At 47.3% G+C, this 25,540-nt stretch overlaps 1 protein-coding gene across 2 annotated transcripts; it reads left to right on the top strand.

The window, feature by feature from the left end:
- Positions 1-1,759: 1,759 nt before the first annotated feature.
- On the top strand, positions 1,760-23,638 carry Echdc2 (enoyl-CoA hydratase domain containing 2). Of its 2 annotated transcripts, XM_028786294.1 has the most exons (12): positions 1,760-1,813; positions 4,099-4,281; positions 9,722-9,955; positions 13,485-13,552; positions 13,631-13,718; positions 15,634-15,720; positions 16,539-16,631; positions 17,458-17,514; positions 17,631-17,818; positions 20,879-20,929; positions 22,587-22,634; positions 23,137-23,638. In XM_028786294.1, exons 2-12 carry the CDS (start codon positions 4,101-4,103, stop codon positions 23,212-23,214), a joined length of 1,173 nt encoding a protein of 390 aa, XP_028642127.1. In that variant the 5' UTR covers positions 1,760-1,813; positions 4,099-4,100; the 3' UTR covers positions 23,215-23,638. The 2 variants fall into 2 exon arrangements, with proteins under 2 accessions (XP_028642127.1, XP_028642133.1); XM_028786300.1 differs by lacking the exons at positions 1,760-1,813; positions 4,099-4,281; positions 9,722-9,955; positions 13,485-13,552; positions 13,631-13,718 and adding an exon at positions 13,766-13,985.
- The last annotated feature ends 1,902 nt before the right edge of the window (positions 23,639-25,540 follow it).

The following is a 25,540-nucleotide window of genomic DNA, read 5'->3' as shown; positions in this document are numbered from 1 at the left end:
AGTGTCAAAGGAGGCAGGGAGATGGCCAGGAGGGGGAACAAGAACATGCCCAGCATTGCTGAGTTCCTGCTTTTCATGAGGGTAGGAAAAGAGATAGACGAAGGGAGGAGGGGAGGGAAGGAGAAAGAGAGACAGAGACACAGGGAGATAGAGAGAACCAGCCTTCTGATATCCTCAAAGGTAGGAATATAGTTTCCAAGGCTGCCAAGCACAGCTGGCATAGTCACAGAGGAAAACATTTGCAGACTCGTAGGTACCAGTGTGCTTGACACACCGGTCCATCAGGCCCTCCCTGATGCCCTCCATTAACTTATACTTTTTCCACTCTGGGACAGTTGTGGTGGTCCAGGCATTTAATTCCAGCACTCAGGGGATCTCCAGGAGTTTCAAACTACCCAGTGAGACTGTCTAAAAAACAACAACAACAACAAATAAACATCTCCACACTTTTCAGCACAGTCTGGCACCTAGGCTTGGTCTGTACTGTGAAGTGGAAATTTAAGGGTTCTTTGGAAAGTTGGTTGGATGGCATTTTCTGAGGCAAACACATGAAGGAACATTTCCTTAATGTGGACACAGGTGTGAAAGGCTAAGGCAGACTCATGAAGGAACATTTTGCTGAAGCAGACACAGAGGAGAGAATGTTCTGCTAAAGCAAGCACATGAAAGGACACGTGGTGAAGGATTCTTTGCTAGTGACATGCATGTATTGGTCCGCCTTACATTGTGTAGTTGAGCTCCATTTGTCAGGACTCTGTGGACTTGGGCTGACTGGATGCACGTGCTGAGGAAAGGCAAATGGAGGACACATGATATTTGAAGGGTATAAATAGGACTCGACAGAGGGAAGGAGACAAAGCTCGGCTAACTGGTACAGCTAGCTGTGCAAGGCTTGTGGGTCTCACATCTTCGCTGATCTTTGCTTCCCTGAGAGGCACGGCCAAGAACTTCTGGTGTCCCTCTGGGTCCCTCCTGCTGACTCGAGCTGAGGCTGAGGCTTGAATGTCTCTGCTAGGTCCTGTCACTACTGTTGCTAACCTGACTTTACCAAACTGGACTGTGTATCTGTGAAGTGTTCATGAGAGGATCGAGCTGCCGCTTCCTGCTAACCTGTGAACTGAACTTCAGATTTCCAGAAAACATCATGTTGCGATGTTTCCTGATGAGAGTTGCTCCAGGGAACCTTTCTATACAGGTCCACTTCCCACCCTTCCATCCTTTCTTTTCCACTACCTCTGATGAATGGTGGGCTACAAGGGACGTTGAAGCATTTAAAAACTATCGTTTTTGAAAAAATTAAATTTACAGTGAAGAGGTCAGCTCAGGAACTTTGGAAAATTCTACCAGACTCCTCCCCTCCAGAAGGGAGAGGTCATAGAACACTTAGGCACCCCTCCCCTCCAGAAGGGTGAGGCTAATTAACATTCCTCAGGCCACAGGACCAGACCATTGGCCACCCACAGACAAGGGAAGTCCTTGCTACCTCATTCCCTAAAGGTCAATCAGTTTAAAAGTCACACTGTTTTGCCAATCAATATTGTGCCTAGTTGCTGGTTCTCTAGAAACTGTATAAAAGCTCACTGAAAGAGCTGCATGTAAGGTCACTGCCTCTCCTTTGGGTGCAGGATGACCCTAACTTGTTGGAACAATAAATTCGTCTTGCATATTTCATCGATTCTTGGCTCCACGTGGTTCACTCATGGGGTCCCTGGTAAGCTAAGGCTTGTCAGAGTCTTACACTTGGTGCATTGGCCAGGCATCCGACCTCCTGTGAGGACATACCAGAGGGTGGTGAATTGGAGGTCTCGAGCAGGTACCATGGTTTATTTTTCTGTCTCCTGTCTGTCAAAGTCTGTAAGCCTGAACTTTCAGTTTGCTTGCAAGTGTCTGAGGGCTCGGAAAGCCCACGGTGCTTGGGGCATTCAAGAGTGGCAGGAAGATGTGCCTCAGTGTCACAACCACAGGGGTTCCTGAAGATGCTTCAGGTGTCCCAGAGGGGGTTGAGAGGACCCTGCTCCTTTTGGAACCTGTTAGATTTGGTCTGGCATAAGTAGGCCAAATCGTCATTAGATTTGGTCCCGGTGTAAGCTGGCCAAGTAGCCTGGTTACTGGATTCTTCCACCCGTGACAGGGGTGGTTTTCCTATGTCTGGATTGTCTCTCTGTGCGTTACATCTTGACCCGCCTTTGGCAGGGGTGAGAACTGTCTGTACAACCTGGTTTCTGTGCCTGTGACAGGGCGAGCTGTTTGTGTATTGATTGTCTTTCTCTGTGTTCTTGGACTTGGACTGACATTATTTTGGGACTGAATCTACCCTGTTAAACATCCTAGTTAACCACTGGAGGGAAGTTAGAGAAAGAGGAAAAAACTTGTCAGTAGCAAAAAGGGGCAAGTTAGTTACTCTCTGCTTCTCCGAATGGCCCACCTTCAGATTAGGGTGACCACTCATAGGGACCTTCAACTTACAGGTGATCAAAGCAATAGAGGAAAGAGTCTTCAGGCCAGGATCCTTTGGGCACCCAGAGGAAGTGCCCTATATAGTTACCTGGATGAATCTAGTGGAGGACCCCTCCCCAGGATAAAAGCCTTTCTTTCCCAAGACTCCCCCCACTTGTAGGTTCTGGCCATCAGGAAAAAGGAAACACGGGAGGAGGGATCCAGACCTGAGAAGAAGTCGATCCTCCAAGACCCTCCTCCTCCGTATCCCCCTACTCTTGCCCCCATGGCCCCACCAGTGCCAGCACTAGGATCCTCAGCCGATACCATACTGGGGCCACTGTACCCCCCTTTACCGGAGAGAGGAGCAGGAGGAGATTCCCTTAACTTCCCCGTCCCACCATGGGGACCTGAAGTCTTGAGAGCCACTTCCCCTGATATCATGGCGGCTCTCCTACCCACTGAGGGCCTAACATCCCCCTTTCAGATAACCCCGAGGGGCTGATTATTCTCTTTGAGACTGTTTTAGTGCTCTTCAGGATGGAAGAGCAAGAGAGAATAATGCAGGAAGCCAGAAAGAATGTCCCTTCAGACATGGGTTTCTTCTGACTAGATCTGACTGGGACTTTAGTGCAGAAGAAGGTAAGGGGCACCTAAAAGCCTACTACAAGACTCCACTGGCAGGTCTCAAGGGGACAGGGATCAGATGAATTGCACACAGGCCCCTATAACGGCTCATGGAGGAATTCTGTCAGTACACACTATGGCCTATATAGGCCAGGCTAGTAGAAATCAGGAAAAAGCTTCAGAGGCTAGAAGGACTACTGGATAAGTCATTAAAGGATTTAGTGTAGGTTGCTGAGGAAGTCTACCATAACAGGAGACAGAGAAAGAGCAGAGAAAGAAAAAGGAAGACAATAAAAGAGAGATGAGAAAAAGAGAGGCAACAGGAAAGGAATTCACAGAGAATCTTGGTTACAGTAGTCAGGGAAAACAGAGAAGGGAGACTCTAATCAAAGAGAGACAGAAAACTCCTTGAAAAGGAACAGTGCACACATTGCAGGAAGAGGGGCCACTGGACCATGCCCTAACAAATGGAAGCTGGGGGCGGGAAATCCCAGGCCTTGGGAAAGGCATCCCCAAACGGCGAAGGTGTTAGCCCTGGGGGAAGACCTTGAAAGTGGAGGGGAAACCCACTTAATTCTTGGTGGACACAGGGGCTCAACACTCAGTTCTCCTCCAAGCAAATCGCCCCATTTCCAAGAAAAGATCTTGGGTCTAAGGAGCCACTGGCACCAAAATGTATTCATGGACTACCGGAACAACAGTAGACCTAAAGATAGGCCAGGTGTCCCATTCATTTATGGTCATTCCAGACTGTCCCTACCCTCTGTTGGAGTGAGACTTACTCTCCAAGACGGGGGCCCAGATACACTTCCTGCCTGACAGGCCACAACTAACTGGCCCAAAAGGAGAACCCATGGGTGGAGGAAAGACCTCTCCTACTGATCCCTGCAGGGAGCCAAGGCTACCTGCTTTACAGACAGGAGCAGTTTTCTCCATGCTGGTCAGAAACAAGCAGGTGCTGCTGTGGTAGATGGCACAAATGTCATCTGGGCTGAACCTCTACACCCCCCCTCCCCTCCCCCGCCCCTGCCCCAGGCATGTCAGCACATAAAGTGGCCTTGGAACTTGGGACCAGCAAGAAAATTAACATCTACATGGATAGCAGGTATGCCTTTGCCACAGCCCATGTCCACGGGGCTATATACCAAGAGAGAGGACTGACTGCTCACGTCAGAGGAAATCTTGGATCTCTTGGATGTCCGGATGAAGCTGGCAACTGTGAGTACTATTCACTGCCCAGGACACCAGAAGGGAAGAGACTCAGTGGCCTGAGGCAATAACCAGGCAGATCAAGTGGCTCAAGAAGTGGCTATGCAGGAGCCTATCCCAGCTATGGACCTGCAAGAGACACCCGCTGGGAAAGGGACTGGATTAAGGGATGATCTCACTTAAAATGAAAATGTATTTTTTAAGTTAGTTAAATAGTATAACAGAAAGCCTCAATTCACTAATACAAATAGTTAAAAATAAGCTAACTTGTTAACCCAAGGCTGTTACAGAAGATGCAGGGAAACAAAGGTCAATTGAGTGCTCCAAAGATCCACCTGCTGTGGAAGATAGGGAAAGTGCCCAAGGGTAAATTCTGAAACACCCATCTGTTCCTGTGATGTTTTAGCCTTCTCTGGAAAAACTCCCACCAAAGGGCCCAAGGACTTGCTAATTAAATTCTGCCAGGTGGTGAGCTGGCTCAGATAAAATTCACACTGGGTCCCAAGGCCACAGAAACCAGGGACAGTTCTCGTGAGATCCGTTTACACACATTACAGATGTTTGAAGCAGCCAATTGTATATGACTGTGCCACAACCCCTTCCTCCCCACCCCATCCCCCGCCTTTACCTTTAAATACCCTAAGCTATTAGATCTCAGGGTCAAATCCTCTGTCTCCAATGTGAGACATGTTTTGGCCTGAAGCTTCATATAGTAAAAAACCTGACTTATGTTATTACAGCAAGAGGTCTCTGGAGTGTCTTTGGGGGTCTCGTCGTACCCGAGTCTATTTTTGGTTCTAGGGAGTCTTTCAAAAACACATGGAAGAAGAAAGGACTCAGATTGCTAGCCACCCTACCAACTATTGCCTAGAAAAGAAAGGGCAATGGTGCACACAAGAAAGGAGAACTATACTCCCCAGAAAGCAAGCAAAAGACTTACTAGGCCAAATGCACAGATGGACTCATTTGAGAGATAAGCGCATCCAAGCAGTCAAGGGGTCTAAGGTATATATAATGGACCTCAGGTTTTAGGCCAGAGAAGCAATAGAACAGTGAAAGGTATGCCAGGAGGTAAACGCTCATATGGTCAAGAGTAAACAGGGAAAGATACCTAGGGGAGAACAGCCTAGAGTATATTGGGAGGCCGATTTTACAGACGTTAAGCCAGGAACATATGGATACCCTCTAGTATTTATAGATACTATCTCTAGATGGGTTGGGGCTTTCCCCACCAAGCAGGAAACAGCTACTGTGGTGGATGAGGAGGAAGGGAGAGGCTGATTAACATTCCTCAGACCACAGGGAACCTACCTGCTGGTGGGGAAGGCCCAGAGCACATAGACACATTCTGCAGGATGGACCAACCCTTGCCACCTACAGACAAGGGAGGTCTTTGCCACCTCACTCCCTAAAGACCAATCAGTTTAAAAGTCACACTGTTCTGCCAATCATATTGTGCCTAGTTGCTGTTTCTCCAGTCCACCCCTTAAACTGTATAAAAACTGACCAAATGGACTGCCCGGAGTTGCCACCTCTCCTTCGGGTGCAGGATGGCCTCAATGCATTGGATCATTAAAATTCCTCTTATATTTTGAATCGATTCACATCTCCGCACGGTTCACTCAGGGGTTCTCTGGTAAGCTAAGGCTCACTAGAGTCTTACACTAGAAGACACAAATATCCAACCAGTTTGAAAATACTAGATCCACACAGGTGTGACATGATCACAACAATCATTGTCCCTCTGAATGGCGAGAGCCAGCAAAACCATGACCATGCATTGCCCAAGGACAGCCCTCTGTGTGGCTTGCTCCCAAATGTGATATGCTTGGTTTGGTAGTTTCATCTTATTTTAAGAGATGTTCTCATATATCTCAGACTGGCCTTGAGTTCAGCTTCTGATCCTCCTGCTCCCAGATCCTGAGAACTTGTATTATAGGTCTGTACTACCATCTAAGGATGCCATAGTGAGGTTTATGCCATACCAAAGACCGAAACAAGGCTCTCTGCATGCTAAGCAAGCACTCTCCCTGTTTAGTACAGCACCACTGAGGCAGTTGTTTTCCGGTGTCCTGGTTTCTCATGGATGTGACGAGAGCTGCCTTCTTAAACTGAGCATATCAGTGCACACCTTTAGTGTAGTGAGGATTCTGGAATTTTGAGTTCTTAAAAAAAAAAACAGAAACATTATAAGAATATGATTTTGTTTTAATCCCAGGTGTAGGGATGTTGAGCTGCTTTGGACCATCCTACGTAGCTGGCTGACTAGGATTTGCCTTGTGCTTTAGCTGAAGCCTGGTTTTGCCAGTTGTGTGAGGGGTAGGATTCTGGGAACTTTTCAGAGGGTACATAAATGCTAGAGTCCCCAGAGGTGTGGGGTAGTGGTTGTTCGTCGTTCATGATTGCAGTTTGTTAGTAACCCTAACCCTAACCCCTAGTCTTTCTGTTTTGTCTTTAGAAAACATTTTCTCCCCTTTTTTTCTTTCTTTTCTTCTTTTCTTTTCTTTCTTTGGTTTTTAGAAACTTGATTTCTCTGTGTAGCTCTGTGTGCCTGTCCTGGAACTTACTCTGTAGACCAGGCTGGCCTCATACTCAGAGACCTACCTGCTTCTGCCTCCCAAGTGCTGAGATCAAAGGTGTGTGCCATCACCACCACCACCAGGAAACATTTTTCTTAATGAAATAACTATATTCCAATGAAAACTCAGGACACTGTACAGGAACCATTGTGAACAGTCTTTGGTATATTTCTATATTTTCTTCAATTTGGGGATGGGTGCAAGATACATCTGTCTCCCTGTTATCACCTTGGTTGCATCTTTTCCTTTGAAATTAGTCCTTGTCTTAACTGCAGTCAAGTTGAATTCCCAGAACAGCAAACCGACCAAGACCACTCACAGAGAGGGCAAGGCTGTGTGTTGGAGTACACCCAATGTCTTCTAGCAGCTTAAGCAACAGGGATTCTTTGGAATATTTTGAAGAAACACAACAGAGACGTTGATCAGCCAGACCACACACGCGTGCGGCCAAGAGACATCAATTGTACACACTATTTGCCCTTGTTTTTCTATTCAAATGTTCCACCCACATGAACCTTTCAGGGCTCCAAAGACAGACCTGGGTCCATCAAACCTTTCTATTTCTTTTTCCTAACATTGTCACATTGATCAAACCTCCTTTCTCTCTGTCCTTTATCATCTCCCGGCCCAACTGTGTCTCAAAAAAAAAAAAAAAAAAAAAAAGAGGGGCTAAGATGGTTTTGTTGTTGTTGTTTTGTGTGGACATGACACCATGTTTTTACCTGACCAGAAATGAACTGCTGTATCCCAGTCACTGGAGTGCTCAGACCTGAAATTCATTAACCTGAGTTCCTTACCTGGTCCCTGTGATGACTTAATATGGAGCCTGGCATCCCTTGAGGGCAGTTGACCTTTTGCTCTGGAATGCCCTAGAGATTCCAGTGACCTTCGGGTGTGGTAAGACTAGGATAATGGAGTCAGAAGATGGTGGTGCTTGCCCTTAAACCCTAGTGTGGGAGTTGGAGACCGGAGGATCTTCAGGTTCTGGGCTCTACAGCCTGAAAGTCAGGACAGCCAGGGTGACACAGAGAAACCCTATTGTGAAAAACCAAACCAAACCAAACCAAACCAAACCAAACCAAACCAAACCAAACCAAACCAAACCAAACAAAAAGAACAGGATAATGGGTTGTGAGGAATTAACCACTGCCTTTGCTTCAGTAAAATAGGCTTAGCCCAGTGGGGGAGGGATGAAATGGTCTTTTATTGCTTACTAAGTATCAGGAAGGAAAAGACAATGGAGGGAAGGATAATTCTCCTGCCCAGTTGTGAGTTCTACAGATCTTTGAAATGCATTCCTTTCTGAAGTCTGCCCTTAAAACCTTTGACCTCCACTTCTGTACCTCACTTAGTGTTGTCGCCCGATTGCCAGTCCTTCTGCTACTGATAAGAACTAGCCCATCTAATCTGAATTTGAATCAGGTCTAAGTCTTGCAGATATCTTTATTCGACCTCTAGCTCCCCTTGGAGACTCACAAACCTCTGTAACTCATTTCAGGCGATACCTCTAAGGCTCTGGGGCACCAGGCTAACACATGGCGCACAGGCACACACAGGCAAAACATTCATGCACCAAAATAAAAATAACTTTTTAGGTTAAAAGACTTTTTAAAGCAGGACTGCCTTTAATCCCAGCACTTGGGAGCCAGAGGCAGGCGGATTTCGGAGTTAGAGGCCAGCCTGGTCTACAGAGTGAGTTCCAGGACAGCCAGGGCTAAACAGAGAAACCCTGTCTTGAAAAACAAAACAAGCAAACAAACAAACAAAAAACCAACAACAACAAAAAAGACTTTTTAAAAATTGAGACAGGGTCTGATTATATAACCCTGGTTGCCTTTAAACTCACAGCAATCTGCCTGTCTTTCCAGTTCAGAAAAGGTAAGGACTGACAGTCTTCAGTCCTCCAATGGAAACCAGGCACACAGGTGGTACACAGGCAAAACCCTCACACACATAAAGATAGACAAGTAAACTCATTTTGACTGATTCCTGTTCTCTTTTGATAACTTTGCAAGGATCTTTTTTCTTCTTTCTTCCTTCCTCCTTCCTTCCTCTTCCTTCTTCTTCTTTCGCCCTGGCTGATCCCAAAAATCTATATGTAGACTGGCTGTACCTGCGCTGGCTTTGAACACACAGGACTCTGCCTACCTCAGCTCCTGGAGATCTGGGATTAAAAATCACAGCACCCAAATTCTTCAGTTTACTGAACATGGAATTCTTGATAAACAGGTTTTTTTCCTTTTAGTACTTTGAAAATAGATTTTATAGTTTGCTGTGTTATTTTGTTTTGCTTGCCACAGGCTGTTCTTCAGATCACTATGTAGCTAAGATGAGCTCTGGCTATTTGTGGTACTGTTTAACTGAGACACCCCTCTTCCTCTGCTCCCACACGTACAAACATCAGTGGCTTGAGTTTTATTTACTCTTAGATGGCCTAGCGAGGCACCCATATCTTTACTGTTCACCTCAGCTGCTTGATTGATTTACCCTGGATTGCCCACCCAGGCCCCTGCTAGGCCTCTGGTAGGCCTAGGTAGGTTAGGTGGACGGTGGAGGACAGAAACTGGCAGTTCCTAACTATTTCTGTGAGCCAAAGTACTTAGTCGAGTTGAGATCGCCAGACGCAATCTTATAGCCTCTCGGAGATGAGACCTTGTCAATGAGTCCAGACTAATGAAATGACACGAACTGAGGGTACACGTGAAGAATGTGCACACAACACATTCGGTTTTAGACACTATCTTCCTAGCCGCGTATTCGGAGGAAATCTGCAGCATGCCCAGACCTCACGGAGGAGCTGGGCTTTTGCTCACCAGTGGCCTCGGGGTCTGCAGGGTCGCAGACCGCCGCACCTTTTTCTCCGCCCGTAGGTGGAGCCCTTGTCGAGACCTTGCCCGCCCCGGAACTTCGACTTTCCAGCTCAGCTGAGGAGGTCGCTGTTCTCCGCGCCACCTCGCCGGCCTGTTCCCCGATGCTACGCGCCCTGCCCCGCGCGCTGCGCCTCCCGCGCCCCTGGATGTCCCCAGGGGCCCGCGACTGTGCCTCCCATGCGACGACCAGGACACCCGAAATCCAAGTGCAGGCGCTGACAGGTCCCAACCAAGGTAAAGTTGTGTGCCGAGTCCCAACACGCGGGGAGACTGCGGCGGGAGAGCAGGACTGGATCTCAAACGGGGCAAACAGGGAGCTCCCCAAACCCTCTGGAGGCCTGGGGAGGTGTGGAGCCGAGAGGAGAGCTGGGAGCAGGGCTGTGTGCCAGGAGATCAGGACAAGAGTGCTGGGCAGTACTTTTCCCTCGTGGAGCCTTGGCAATGATCCGGGAAGGAGGGAGGCGGCAGAGCCAATCTGGCTGGACCTGAGGGGACAAGGAGGGAGAGAGGGACAGTGTCCACGGACACACAGGGAAAGTTCACAGCCTTCGGCGGCAGCAAGGTCTTTTATTGTAAAAAATATACTGTGCCGCAAGGGTGTTTGTTAGGGCCCCAGGTGCGTTAGCTGCGTAGGGATCTCTCTCCCCAGTGTAACCTCGTCCCATCCCCGTTCCCAAGTTTGATGTTGTATTGTTCCTGTCAGATTTATTTTCTTCTTGTTCTTCATTTTTGTTTGTTTATTCCCCCCCCCCCCAAGACAGGGTTTCTCTGTGTAACAGCCTTGGCTGTCCTGGGGCTTGCTCTGTAGACCAGGCTGGCCTCAAATTTACAGAGATCCACTTGCTTCTGCCTCCCGCGTACTGGGATTAATGGTGTGCACCACCACCGTTCCGCTTCTTTACCTTTTATTACTGAACGTGTATAGTTGCATTTGCCACAGGGCGCATTTTTTTAAAAAATCATTTCTTAGGCTCTTTGCTGGCGTTCATGTCTGTGCATCACATGAGTGCCTGTGAGGATAGAAGAGGGTGTTCTATCCCTAGAACTGGAGTTACAGACTGTTGTGAACAGCCACATGCGTTCTGGGACTTGTACCCAGATCCTCTGGAAGAGCAGCCTGTGTTCTTATCTGTGGAGCCCTCTTTCCAGCCCCCACTGAGAGGTCTTGCTGGCCCCTTGCATCAGTTGTAACTTACACAGATGACATTGCACTGGGCTTTTTATAGCGTCTTTTCAAAGCCCTTTGAGGCCTGCACCAAATTTCGAATAGCTGTTTTTCTGAATAAACCTAAACCACCACCTTCCTAACATGACCCTCTGTGCACATCATTTTTGACAGACACAAAGTACCACCAGCGTCTCACTGAGGCAGAATAGACAGACAGAGAAAGTTATGGGGACATAGGAAGAGAAAGGATTACCCCAACCTGAAGTCTAGTTAAAGCCTCTGGGCAAGAGAGAATGAAGAATTGCATCTTGGGGCTTGGCGTGGTAGCACATACCATTAATGCCAGCACTTGGGAGACAGAGGCAGGTGGATCTCCAATTGTACAAGGCCAGCTTGGTTAACAGCAGGTTCTTGGACAGCCAGGACTACATAATGAGACCTTGTGTTTAATAATGGTAATAATAGCCGGGCAGTGGTGGCGCATGCCTTTAATCCCAGCACTTGGGAGGCAGAGGGAGGTGGATTTCTGAGTTTGAGAGTTCGAGGCTAGCCTGGTTTACAGAGTGAGTTCCAGGACAGCCAGGGCTACACAGAGAAACCCTGTCTCAAAAAACCAAACCAAAAAAAAAAAATAGTAATAATAATAATACATAGTGAGACCTTGTGTATAATAACAACAAGATTACAAATGGACTGCCGAGATGGCTTGGGGAGACAGCCCTTACCCAAGCCTGACATGATCCAAGCTTAATCCAGAGTTCTACATGGTGGAAACAAAGACCCAGCTCATTCAAGTTGTCTTCTTACTGCCACACATTGGACATGGGATGTGCATGTCCACACACGTACAGACATACACACAATAGATAGTAAGTAAATGTAATTTTTGTTTGTTTTCTCCTTGGGTTCTTTGTTTTGTTTTTCTTTCTTTTTTTTCCTCCCCCGAGACAGAGTTTCTCTGTGTATCCCTTGGCTGTCCTGGAATTCAATATGTAGACCAGGCTGGCCTGGAACCTGGAGATCCAGCTGCCTCTGCCTCCTCAGTGCTGGGATTAAAGGCGTCTGCCACCATGGCCCCACAATAAATGAAAATTTTAAAAGAATTCCAACGTAATTAACAACACCTGTCTTTCATCCTTTCCAGTAGCAAGCCTACAATTTTCTAGTAAGACTTTACGCCTGCTGGTCACTAGGGGGAGTGAAAGGAGGGGTCTGCTGAGAAGCTGCAAACCTGGTCACAGGGAAATAAGCTGAAGTTTCCAGCAGGCATAGCCTGAGACAGCTCTGACAAGAGAAGATCCAAAGCAGAAGCTGGTGGCTTCAGCAGCAGCTATGGTTACATCAGTGCATCCTGGAGTGGCATTTCCCCACAGTGATCCTGAAGTCACTGTTCCGAACAACTGGACTTATTCTGAAGTCAGTCTGGCTGGCAACTTCTGGCTTGGGGCAGAACTAGTAAGCAAATAGCTGACTGGCCCACTCCCAAAAATAAGAGATTTCTACAAGCCAGGAACATGTATTTTTGGTGTGTGGAGGGTCAGCAGATAACTTGAAGGTTTTGATTCTTCATTTATGTGGGTCCCAGGGATGAACTTAAATTGTTAGGCTTGACAGCAACAGACCCTGGAATTAGTATTCGTAAGATTGGATCTCTTCCAAGGTTACACAGTGAAACCCTGTCTAGAAAACCAACAAACAAAAAAAAATTGAATCAACAACAAAAAAGATTGGATCTCTTGCTGACATAGTGGTGTACTCTTTAAGCCCAGTACTTGGTAGGTAGAAGCAGGAAATCAGGAGATCAAGACTGCCCTGGGCTGTATTAGACATTGTCTCAAAACAACAACAAAAACTAGAGGCAAGTGGCTGAATCACTGATCTACATAGTGAATTCCAGGTGTGCAAGGGATACTTTGGAGACCCTGCCTCTAATAAATAAGTTTTCTGGGACCGAGTTGCTCAGTTGGTAGTGTACTTACACATAAACTGGGTGTGGTGGCACTTGTCTGTAATCCCAATGTTTAACAGGGTAGAGGCAGTGGCATCAGACATTCAAGGTGGCTTCTTGGCTACATAGCATGTTGGAGGCCGGTCTGGGTTACTTAGACCCCATCTTCACATAATATTAAGAGTAATAATTTTTTGGAAAAAGAGCCATGAAGATGATTACTACAAGCTGAGGAGAGGGAGCTGTCATGTTCAGGGCCCATGGTGAGGTCCTGGTGGTGGTTGTTTCATGTTGATTTCTTGTTCCTGACTGGTGGATAGAAGGATATTAGCCTGAATATTACTCTGTAGAGGAAAATGTGTGGTTGGGGGTGGAAGCTATGGGATCAACACGTACATGAGTGGGTTTGTGGGTCTGTGTGCCATGCTGGTCGTCCCTTTCTCATGTTACTTTATCTCACGGTCCACAAGCCCTTCTACCCCCTTCCCCGGGTTATTCTATTTAATGGTTGGAGAAACTGAGACCCGATTGTGTGGCTTGCTGCAGCTTACACGCATCCTGCCTCCAGGCCTTAGTTCTGAGCAGTGACTGACAGCTCGCTCGCTCCAGCTTCCTGTCAGTCACTTAAAGATGCCCATCCCTTGCAGGAATCACTGAGATTCTGATGAACAGACCTCATGCCCGCAATGCCTTGGGAAATGTGTTTGTTAGTGAGGTGAGTAAGGGTACGCTCTGGTGTGGCCAGGGATGGGCCGGGACGTATCTGACTGTATTTGTCCTCTGTCCTCCACAGTTGCTGGAAGCTCTGGCCCAGCTTCGGGAAGACCAGCAAGTGCGAGTCCTGCTCTTCAGAAGTGCAGTAAAGGGTGTGTTCTGTGCAGGTGGGTTCCCTGCCACCCTCTCCTCAGGGATTAGGGTGTCTTAGGGCTCTAGCATAGGACAGGTTCCCATTTTACAGACACTTGAAGACGCAGGGAGGTAAAGTTCCTTGCCAAGTTTGGTTTACACAGCTTAGTGAGGGAAGGGAGAGAGTAAGATTCAATTTGAACTGCCCTCTCTGACCCATATCTGTTCTTTCTGTTCTACCTTGCTTTCTTCTGACCCTTTATGGAGGAAATGGAGACACTGAGTCCCAACATGCTCACAAGGTAAATGTCAATCATTGTCACTAGAGCTGCTCAAACCTGCATAATCTGGCTCTCACAAGGAGACCTTGAACTTGTTTCAAAGGTCAGAAAATCATGCACCCCAAGCCTATAAGAGAGAGAGAGAGAAAAAAAAAAAACCAACCTAGCCATCATCTCCCTTGGACCCCACTGACCCAACATTTAAGGAATTAATAGGCTGGGTGTGGTGGTATTCACCTTCAGTGCCAGTGCTTGAGAGGCAGAGGTAGTTGGATTTCTGAGTTCAAGGCCAGCCTGGTCTACAAAGTGAGTTCGAGGACAGCCAGGGCTGTTACATAAAGAAACACTGTCTCAAAAACAAGACAAAAACAATTAGCTAAGCACAATGACACATGCTATATTCCCAGCACTTTTGAGACCAACAAAAAGATAAAAAGGATTAATAATTAACTTTTACTATTTTTTTTCTTCTTTTTAAAGAGACATTTTCCTGTAGCCCAGACTGGCCTTGAACTCTTTGTAGCTGAGGGTGACCTGGGACTTCTGATCCTCATATCTTTACCTCTGAGTGCTGGAATTAATGAGTGTGCCACCCCCCGCCCCAGGTTGTGAGTCTTGTTTTTGTGGAAAGTCTTTTCTCACTGGAGCAGGAGAGATGGCTCGGTAATTAAGAGCATATGCTCTTGTTTTACACAGGTGTGGTGCTGGAAAACAGTTGAGAGCTAACCCTGATCTGAAGTTAGAGAGAGGGAAAAGGAAAGTGGGGCTAAGGGGTAGGGGAGGAAGGCTGGCAGCAACACCCTTCCTCCAACAAGGCCACACCTAATCCTTCTCAAACAGTGCTACTTCATAGTGACTGAGCATATCCGGATCATTCTTCTTCAAGAGCTATTACAGAGGCCCTGAGTTTGGGTCCCAGCACTCAAGTCAGATGGCTCACAACCATCTGAAACTGCAGCTCCAATAGATTTATTGCTTTCTTCTGGCCTCTGTATACATGCACATAACCATAACACACCATTTAAAATAAAAATGAAATATTTAAAGGCCAGGTGTGGTGACATGCCTCTAATATCAGCACTCTGCAGAAGCAGGCAGACCTCTGTTTGAGGCCACTTTGGTCCACATAGTGGGTTCTAGGACAGCCAGGGCTACACGGTATGACAGTATCTAGGGGGGAAAAAGGAAAATTGTTTTCACTTCATGTTCTTGACAGTGTTCTATTTTTATGTTTTTTTTTTTTAAAGATTTATTCTTAATTTATGTGTATGGGTGTTTTGGGGCATGAATGCATCCAGTGTCCAAAGAATCCAGAAGAGGGTGTCAGACTCTTTGGGATTGGAGTTACAGATGGCTGTAAACTACCAACCTGGTGCTGGGAATTGAATCCGGTCCTCTGGAAGAGCTGTCAGGGTTCTTAACCACTGAGCCATCTCTCCAGCCCCTGACAGTGTTCTTTGATGTACAAAGGATGTTCACTCTGAAGCAGTCCCACTTTATTTTGATGCTGTGGTTACCCCTCTCTGCACTGATACCTGCTTCCCGCACTGGCTCCTGTGACTGGGTTTCCTGGTTCCTTTCCTTCCATCTCCTTTGCTGGTTCCTTTAACCACCTGGGATTTTCTAACGGGCCATTTCGTAGTGGCCACCAGCGGCTTGCCCTCTGCAGGTGCAGACCTGAAGGAACGGGAGCGGATGGGTGCTGTGGAGGTGGGGACCTTTGTCCAGCGGCTCCGAGGCCTGATGAATGAGATCGGTGAGAGTGAGATGGAGGGCTGGGCGGAGTGGGATGGAAGGCTGGGCGGAGTGGGGTGGAAGGCTGGACGGAGTGGGATGGAAGGCTGGAAACCCTCCCTCCCCCTGATGGCACTTCCTCTGCCTTGAGCGCCACCCCCCCTTCTCCAAAGAGAGCACTCTGATGAGCTCTGTGGGGACACAGATGACTCTCTCATGAGGGGTACAAGGGGTTACATGGAGGGGGAGGGGCATACCTTCTCTTCCTCCTTTTAAAAAACTATGATTTTAGACGTTCTAGGAAGTCTAAGTTGGACTTCCTCCATTGCTGGAATTGCAGATATGCATATGCCACTATGCTACAAGCTATTTCTATTAGAGAAGTAACCTTAGCTCTTTAACCATGTGCCCAGTAACCAGTGGACCTCTGAGTTCCTGTCCACTCAAGAGCAGCCAAGTTCACTAAACAGATTTTCAGGCTTTGATAATGGCTGTTCCTAATGCATGGCATACACTTCCCAGCTACCTGAATTTGCAGCCACCCTTTAAGGCTGCCAATGCGTGCTGGTACCCTTGCCCAGGGCTTGGCACACAGGAAGGCAGGTCCCCCAGCAAGAGAGTGGGCCTCCTGACACCAGCCCACTTCCCTGTACCCAATCCCCGATTGGGCCCAAAACTTACCTTATTTGAAAAAAGTTTCCTTCCCAGATAACCTGGCTGAGGTACCATGTGAGGTTCCCTAATCTTGGGATCTACAGGACCCTCTAGGCTACCAGCCTTGGCCCTCTGTCCTGGACCTGCTAGCCTTTGCAGGCTGAACCCCAGTCTTTGTCTCCACAGCAGCCTTCCCTGCGCCCACCATTGCAGCCATGGACGGGTTTGCCTTAGGTGGGGGCTTGGAACTTGCCCTGGCCTGTGACCTCCGAATAGCAGGTACTTGGTAGGGGGAGCTGGGAGGATGGGACAGGACAAGCAAGCTAAACTGTGAAAACCAGGTTTCTGTTAGGTCAGCCATCACTCTTGGACTTCCAAACAAAAGAAAAGCTGAGGCAAGCATAGGAGACAGAGGTAGCTGGCGAAGCTGCTTCACCACCCACTGCTGTCACACCATGCCTGTGAGAGTTGCTTTCCTCATCCAGGAATGGTTTCAAAACCCCCGAGCCATAGCTGATCAGGGAGCAGAAGGAGGGGAAGCCAGAGAGGATGAAGTTAGGGAGTTTGACCATCTAGGTTTGGCCAAGTCAGATTATTTGAGCTGAACCAAGGTGAGCCATGAGGACTGTTTCTCACTATCCTAGCTCACTGCAGAAGTCACTGGACAGTGTCATCTGGTTTGTGATACCCATCAGGCTTGTGATTACAGTTGAGCCCTAAGTAGTAGAGGATAACAAAGGTCACTGTCACTTTTAGCTGGGAGAGCCTTTCTTAGAGGTAGACAGAGTGTCACCGCTGTGCTCACCCACTCTTTCAAACCCAGAAATATTAAAATATATATCCAGGCATGTAGTTTTTGTTCCCTAGCCTGTCTGTCATGGGCAGAAGGGCAGTCATTTTCCATCATGGATGCTCAAGAAGGGAAAACCTGGTGACTCACAGCTACAGCAGCTGGGGTAGTGGTTGCTGGCCTGGGCCTCCCCACTTGGGCTAGGATTCTTCCTGAGCATGGCCAGACCACAAGGACGTAGCTGAGGAGACAGCTGTGGTCTAGTAGTAATGGAGGATGGGTAGGGAGGAACTTCATTCTGTTCTGTTTAAACAGCTTCCTCGGCTGTCATGGGGCTAATTGAGACCACTCGAGGACTTCTCCCAGGAGCAGGTAACGTCACCTGATTCTATGCCCCTCCTTCTGTCCTGACCTTTCCCAAGATGAGCTTCTCTAGATCTGTCTCTCTCTCTCAACCTGACTCCCTGCTCTTCTCTCCACACTGGCAGGAGGGACTCAGAGACTGCCCCGCTGCCTGGGCGTGCCCCTAGCAAAGGAGCTCATCTTCACAGGCCGGAGACTGAATGGGGCACAGGCTCACGAGTTGGGCCTGGTAAATCATGCTGTGGCTCAGAATGAGGAGGGTGATGCTGCCTACCACCGGGCCCTGGCCTTGGCACAGGAGATCCTGCCCCAGGTATGGTGATGGCTGGGGCACAGAAAGGAGGGGTAGGAGGCCCAGGGGCCAGATGTTTCCTGGAGCTGCATAAGATCCACATAACCCAAAGACATAAAATATAACCCCCTAGAGTTTTGGCACCTATTCTGTTATCTACCACAACTTTATTTTTATTTTTTTTATTTTTATTTTTTTTTCGAGACAGGGTTTCTTTGTGTAGCCCTGGCTGTCCTGGAACTCACTCTGTAGACCAGGCTGGCCTCGAACTCAGAAATCCGCCTGCCTCTGCCTCCCAAGTGCTGGGATTAAAGGGATGTGCTACCACTGCCCAGCCTACCACCAACTTTAATTCCAAATTAAAACACGAAGTGAATTCAGGATTGCGATCTGGTGGCTTCAAGCCATCAAAGCTACATACAATATCTAGTAGTTGTGATGATAGCTACCTTCATCTCTTGTATGGAGCATGGTGGCAGGGTGAAGTCAAACAGTCCCTCATCCACACTAGATACCTCACAAATGCCAAGAGGTGCATGTGATAGTGTGTCCCCAAGGACTGGAAAACTAGATATGCTGGTACTAGTCACCTTTCCTACCATACTGTATGGAAGGATAGGAGTCCTAGAGAGGACTTCATGCAAGCCGAGCAAGCACTGATCCTTAGCTAGTGAGTTAAAGGCTAGCCCGGGCTATCTGTTCTGGGGTGATGTCACAAGGTTACACTGCTTGCTGAGCAGGTTTAGACCTGCTCAAGGATCTAGCTGACTTGGGTATCTGAGACCATGGCTTGCTGGCTTTTCACAAAAGAAGCTGGAGCAGGAGGCAGGGTTGAGAGCTCTCAAGGTGTAAAGCAACTGACCTCAAGGTCCCAAGTGCCGGTGGCATTGAATTACAGTAAGACTTATTTTAAGACTGCAGAATAGCCTGGCAGTGGTGGCGCACGCCTTTAATCCCAGCGCTTGGGAGAAACCCTGTCTTTAAAAAAAAAAAAAAAAAACAACAACAACAAACAAACAAAAGACTGAATATGTGATGAGGGAGGTTTGTTTCCCAGGCATGAGAATCTGAGATTACCCCCCCCAAACCCCCTGAAAAAAAAAAAAAAAAGCCAGGACTTTGGAGACTAGCTACTTTAAACTTAATTGGGGAACCAAAGAAAGATCATGTCTCAAAACATGTGGACCAGCATCCCCAAGGAGGAGATGTGAGGCTGGGGGTATCACCTGGTCTTCACACACCAACATAGGTATACATACGTACAAACACATAGACACTCATAAGTAGAATATGTATTTGAGGTCAAATAATATTCCAAAACATTTAAAAATGTAACAAAACAGCCAAAATATAAACTTAAAAAAAATTAGCCATACACCAGTTTACCATTTGAGCCAGGCAATGGTGGCTCACACCTTTAATACCAGCACTTGGGAGACACAGGCAGATGAATCTCTGAGTTTCTGGCTAGGGCTACACAGAGAAAACTTGCCTCAAAAAACAAAACAAAAGATTATATTTAAAACCAGTTTTGGCAGCTAACTGTAATCCTAACACTCAGAAGGTTGGGGTAAGAGGATTTCTTTGAGTTCAAAACCAGCCTGTCCTACTAAGATCCTGTGTTTAAGTTTCCAGACCTGCAATTTGTTTTTTTCACAGGAGAACGTCTTCACACCAATTTTCTGTGTTGTTTTCTTTGGCAAGGGACAGTCTATAAGTGGAAAGTGTCTCTGAGCTTATAGAACTAAGAATGACCAAGAGAGTGACTGAAGCCTCCACAGAGGGAGCCACGTTAGCAAGCCAGCCAGACATGGAGGCTGAGTATTGGCTTTTGAGTAAACTCAACAGAGTCAAGGTGATTCAGATCTCCAAATGATGAAGTCTGAAACAACGGCATTATCCTGGAGTTACGGGCACTTTGGGGCTTCTAAAGTAGCTAAAGGAAGATGGGGGATGTGACTCAGTAGTGGACACACAAGACTAGCTAGGTCCAATCCTTTAGCACCACCAAAAAAAGTAAAAAGCCAGGAATGGTAACACACACCTTTAAATCTGACAGAGGGCCGTCTGGTTTGCATAGCAAGTTCCAAGCTAGCCAGAGCTACATAATGAGACCTGGTCTCTAAAGTAAGGCAAAGATAACCTCTGTGTATCACAATACTGGCCGACTACCCACTTTGTGGATAGAGATTAGAGATAGTATAAGCAGTTATCACCTAGTGGGCAAACCACCGAAGAGGAAATGGTTCTGGAGTGTAGATGCTGTAAGCTACGTTATCCTTTGACTAAAGGAGTTGACATACTCAGGCCACACTGACACATTACTTATTCCCGAGTAACATCTGAAATTTTGTCCACTGTTTCTAATTCTAATATATTTGCACGGCCAGAAACACGCTCATGTTCACATATTTTGACGATTTTTAAAATTTTTGCATGATTTTTGAGCTAGGGTCTCCTAGCCTGTCCTGGGAGACTTTACATTTTTACTTAAATTGGCTATCACTCGAGAGACAAGAAAGGTATAAAATAAACCCAAACACTAGCACTTGCTAGGATGAGGGGTGGGTGGGAAGGAACAACAATGGAGAGGTGACTGGGAGACTCACTGAATACATGTGGCCCATTGCTTCAATCCCATGAGCCTCTACTTTGCATCAATAAAATGTATTTTCCACAAGCACTCTGTGACCACATGGCATATGCCCTACAATCTGAGGCTAAGGACCACAAGGGAAAAACTGGCCTCAGCAACTCAGCAAGGTCTTGTCCTTAAGTCTTTGCTCAGAAGTGAGGGGCCCACTGTGGGTCTAAGGCTGTAGGAGAGCACTTTCCTAGGTGGGCGAAGCTCTGGGTTTAATGTCCAGCACCAAAGACATGCATGCTTTGCATGTGTAGGACATGTTGGAAGAATAGGCTGAAAGACAACTTCAGGGAGGAAGCTTTAAGAGGTAGAAGCATGAACAGCACAGAAATAATCCTTATCAGTGGGAAAGCTGGACCCAGACTCAGACTTGTACCTGAAATGTAAGAGCTATACATTTCTTTAGTTCAAGCCTCTGGATGTTTTCTCTCCTCTAGGCTCCCATTGCTGTGCGCCTGGGCAAAGTTGCCATCGATCGAGGAATGGAGGTAAGATTCTACTAGTCAGGATTTTTATGTCAGTCATTGGTTAGGATGTAGTATATTTCTGCCATGCAACTGTAAAGACAGAGTCAAAAGTGGACTCTCCTAACACTCCTGGAGTGAGATTTCAGTGTGCATGCACCTCACCTCAGTGGGAAGTATGGTAATACTCTCAAGTGCATTCCATTCCCATCACTTCTGCACAGAGGAGAAACAGGTCCCGAAAGGAAAGATCACATAAAGAGCAGTAAAAATCAGGTCCGTGTGGTCCTCAGCTCATGTACCTGTGTTTGGGCTGGTGGTTAGTTATATAACACAATGGCAGGTCACAGGACATTAGTTTATCTGTCAATTCTTTTCTGCATGCTGCACCAGACCTGAGATGAACGGAGATGCAGGGATGAAGTAGTCCACTGCTTACATGGCATTAATGGTATTCTCCATAGAACAGCCAGTATAGGGGACTAGCTCAGGGTTTGCCTGGCCAGCCTAAGGCCCAGACTTCAATCCCAGCTCTGAAAAGAATTACTGCTCACTTTTTTGATATTTGAGAGCTACTCTATTCAGAGAAGATCATACATCCTCTGGCCAAGCTCTCAGCAGGGGTGCACATGAAGTGGTAAAGGAGGAAGGGGACATCTGGTTAGCCAGCCAGATCAGCTGGATCAACCCTGGCTGGCAATCAATGGGGTGATAGATGTCACACCAGATCACCTTCACATCAGAAAGATAGCACACATCTAGGAGATGGAGGCAGAAGGTTGACCTGGTAAAGTGGTTTCTTTTGTTCTTACTGATGAACAGTTTGTTATGTAGCTATATGTAGATAGTGACTGTTGTACCAAGGAGTGCTGACTTAAATAATTTGAGGGTGGACAGGCATGCACTCAGTAGGCAGAGACAGTAAGATTTCAAGGCTGGCCAGGGCTATGCAGAGAAACCCCATCTTCAAATAACAAAGAATGTTTCCTTGAGCTGAAGATTGGTGACAAGGCATGATGGCACCTATAATTCCAGAACTCAGACAGTTGAGAATTTGTGGCTACCCCAAACTACTCTGCCTCACATTCCTGAAGCCCTATGTTCATTCCTTGATTCTGGGGGCTGGGGAGGCATGTGCGCACAGGCAAACATGCTTGCATGAATGGCGGCAGGGGAAGGTAGGGGTATTTCTAGAGAAAAGTTAAAGCAGAAAAGCAGGCACATAAGAGGACTGATGGCAAGATGTAACTTACCAATATTACCCCACCCTTCTACCATGTGTTAACAGGTAGAAACACATGTTTTGGAAAGTAAGTTTTGAACCGTGCTTACTAGTGACTATGCCAGTGTCATAAAGACTGGAGCCTCATTTCTAAGTCCTGTCAAAGACCATTCCAGTGACAAAGGCATGGCCAGACAGTCAGGAGGAAGAGACAGTGGCTGAAACACGTAGCTCATGTTTCTGTATGTAAAAGAAGCCACCTATACGTCATTACCACATCACACACACACACCTCCCCACCCTTCTCTCAGCATCCTCTATCACTGCTGTGAAGTCCAGGCATCAGTTACTAAGTAGCAATCATTTCTGTTCAGACTGGTAGAGACAGTAGGGTGGGCTGGCTCTTCTGTGTGGATGTGGTTAGAAAGTCATACTGACTCAGGGATTATGTTTTTACAGGTGGACATTGCATCAGGGATGGCCATTGAACAGATGTGCTATGCCCAGGTATATAACTACTGTTTGTTTGTGTACACTAACCTGAGTAGCTCCAAGGAAACCAGGTCTTTCTTTACCTGGAGACTCTCCTTAATCATTTGGTAGTCAGGGAATCATAGAACACATGGATGCTTCACAGAGTGAAAAAGTGGCTTTTGCTGCCCAGAACCATTTGCCTCCATTGGAGGCTAAACTAGAGTTGGTATGCTAAGGCGTGGTTAGAATATGCAGAAAGCTCTCCATCATAACAAATACACACAAATCCTAAGCAAGGAGTCGTGGGACTTGTGAACTGAATTCCCCAGATCCTGTTCTAACTTCTCAGAGCTGAGCTCTGCGGAGGCCAGTAGTGATTGCACACTGCTAGAGGCTGATCTTTCTGAGATAGCAGTCTCTGAGGCTCAAACTTTGCATGGCCTAGATGTTGTCACAGGTAGATCCATTTATGCAATGGCCTTTTGGGGCCTCTGGTCCTATTCCTCCCAAACTAATATTCTAATGTTCTTTGCAGAACATCCCAACCCAGGACAGGCTGGAAGGAATGGCAGCCTTCAGGGAGAAACGACCCCCTAAATTTGTGGGCAAGTGATCCAGCTACCTTTAAGCACACACCATAAAGCCTAGGATCCAGAGGAAAAGTTTACAGCAGGCTAGCTCAGCTTCTTCACAAGGACGACAGACATTGTGATTAGCATGGTGCCTAGAACCAAGGTGCTGACCATGCCACCCACTGCCACCTGGCCTGCCTGGTTCTCTGCACTCAAATAAACTTTGGGTCTGTGTCACTGGCTCTGATCATCATGGATAGAACAGTGAGGACATCTTCACTTCCTCTCACAAAGTAAATCCAGCCAGGTTTATTTGAGATAGTGTCAGATTCCAGCTCTCTGCAGGTAACACAGGGAATTCCGGGCAAATCATTTAACCTCTCTAGAATTCAGCTTTTGTATCTGGAAATGATCGTTTCTGATGACTTAAAATCCTTGTGTTCAATAAATATGCTGCACCTGTAATTGTACTGGAGCTGTTGGGGCTGGGGGCAATGGATGCCTTCTGCAGACTGCAGTGGCAGGAAGGGCTCTGGTAGTCTCCAGGAACACTGACAAAAGGCTGGCAGCTCTGAGAGAAGGGACAGGGAATCCGGCGGGCAAGAGTGGACTTGGTGCCTGGAAGACAAGTGGCATCTGAAGAGGCACAAGAACCAGTGAGCTGGAAGGTGACAGACAAGCTTGGAAAATAAAGGGGATACATAGTCCGGTCCTCAGACCTCCTCTCCTACCGAGGCTCCCTGAGCTCTGCCTGAGCATCCTCAGCACAAGCTTGGTCTGGAGTCACAGAAGCACAGGTTGATGTGCTGCCAAAGCACAGAGCAAGCTTTTGTCTATATCCTGAAAAAAACCAGAGTCTAGGCCTTAAAGAGTCAGTACCATCCTCACAACTTTCCTGATCTTTGCCTTATCTGCTAAGTGAGCCGAGGATCCCAGAGGACTGTTGGGAAAAACAAACTTGAAGGAGTATCCGGTATAGAAAGATGCTGTTGTGTTTTATAAAAAAGAGGGAGGAGAAGGAATGTTTTGGTGTGTGGTATCAGAGGATGGTTTTGTGGAAGGGGGTACCTCTGCGGGCCCATGCTGAGGCACCCGTTCCCCCTGAGGTACCAGGTATAGTGTAGAATAGAGTTCATTTAGGGAACGGGGAGGGGAGTTGAGGGGGAGCAGAGAGAACGAGAGAGTAGGGGAGTAGAGGTCAGCCATGAGCACGTGGAGAGAGACGGAGGAGGGGGACGGAGAGAAAGAAGAGGGTAAGGAGCAAGAGAAGAGAGCGAGGAGGGGGCAAGCAGACCCTTTTATAGGGAGTCGGGCACGCCTGGCTGTTGCCAGGTAACTGGGGAAGAGCCAGCAGAGTTTTCTTTTTTTTTTTTTTCTTTTTTTTTTTTTGGTTTTGTTTTTTTGGTTTTTCGAGACAGGGTTTCTCTGTGTAGCCCCGGCTGTCCTGGAACTCACTCTGTACACCAGGCTGGCCTCAAACTCAGAAATCCACCTGCCTTTGCCTCCCAAGTGCTGGGATTAAAGGCATGTGCCACCGCTGCCCGGGTCAGCAGAGTTTTCTTAAAAGTGCAATTCACGGATATGGCATAGGCTCTGCTTGTCTAAGACAGTGAAGAGCTGAAGCAAGGTGATGTAGCCAAGGCTAGCTTAACTTCAGGTCCTTCCACCTGGTCCTTCTCATGGCTGGGACTGTAGTTTAGACACTACTCCAGTTAGGAGACTTGACCAGAAAGATGGGTAACAGTAAGTGAATAACAGTGCTTGCTACTCTTGACCAGAGGACCCAAGCTTGGCTCCCAGCTGCCCGTAACCCTAGCTCTAAATTCAATTCTCTTCTGGCCTCTGCAGGCGTTTACTTGCATGTTTGCATGGATGTACATACCAACATACGTTCACATACTAAGATCTTAAATATGGACCACATTAGTTAAAACCACAAAACTCTAATATCCCAGGGCCTACAGAGACGGCTCAGTAGTTAGGATCATCTGCTGCTCTTCTAGAGGACTGAGGTTTGGTTCCCAACACCCATGTGGTGTGGCTCCCTGCCATTCTAACCACAGCTCTAGTGGATCCACTGCCTCGGTGGACACCAGGCTCATACATGGTGCCCAAACAACTAACACACACTCTCTCTCTCTCTCTACACACACACACACACACACACACACAGGGGAGGAAGGGGTGTGAGAACCATGTAGGGGGGCCTCGAGAGGGCAAGAGCGCGCGCGAGGGGGGGGGGGGGGGGGCCCGGCGGGGAGAGAGAGGAAGAGAGAATATCTAAAGCAAAAAAGCCCTCTAATATCCAAAGAGGAATTTACTATCTACTTTCATTCTTCAAAACTAACTGAATGAAAAATACTTAAG

The sequence above is a fragment of the Grammomys surdaster genome, unplaced genomic scaffold (genome assembly GCF_004785775.1).
Source record: "Grammomys surdaster isolate TR1022 unplaced genomic scaffold, NIH_TR_1.0 100, whole genome shotgun sequence".
In the NCBI taxonomy this organism is placed as follows: domain Eukaryota; kingdom Metazoa; phylum Chordata; class Mammalia; order Rodentia; family Muridae; genus Grammomys; species Grammomys surdaster.
Note: the sequence above shows the minus strand (reverse complement) of the source record. Positions and strands in the feature narration are given on the sequence as shown.

Bases quoted from the DNA above. Each gene is read 5' to 3' on its own strand.
- Echdc2 (XM_028786294.1), top strand. From the start codon at position 4,101: ATGTCAGCACATAAAGTGGCCTTGGAACTTGGGACCAGCAAGAAAATT. The intron at 9,956-13,484 runs GTAAAGTTGTGT...CATCCCTTGCAG, and splicing joins GCTGACAGGTCCCAACCAAG to GAATCACTGAGATTCTGATG. The intron at 17,515-17,630 runs GTAACGTCACCT...CCACACTGGCAG, and splicing joins AGGACTTCTCCCAGGAGCAG to GAGGGACTCAGAGACTGCCC.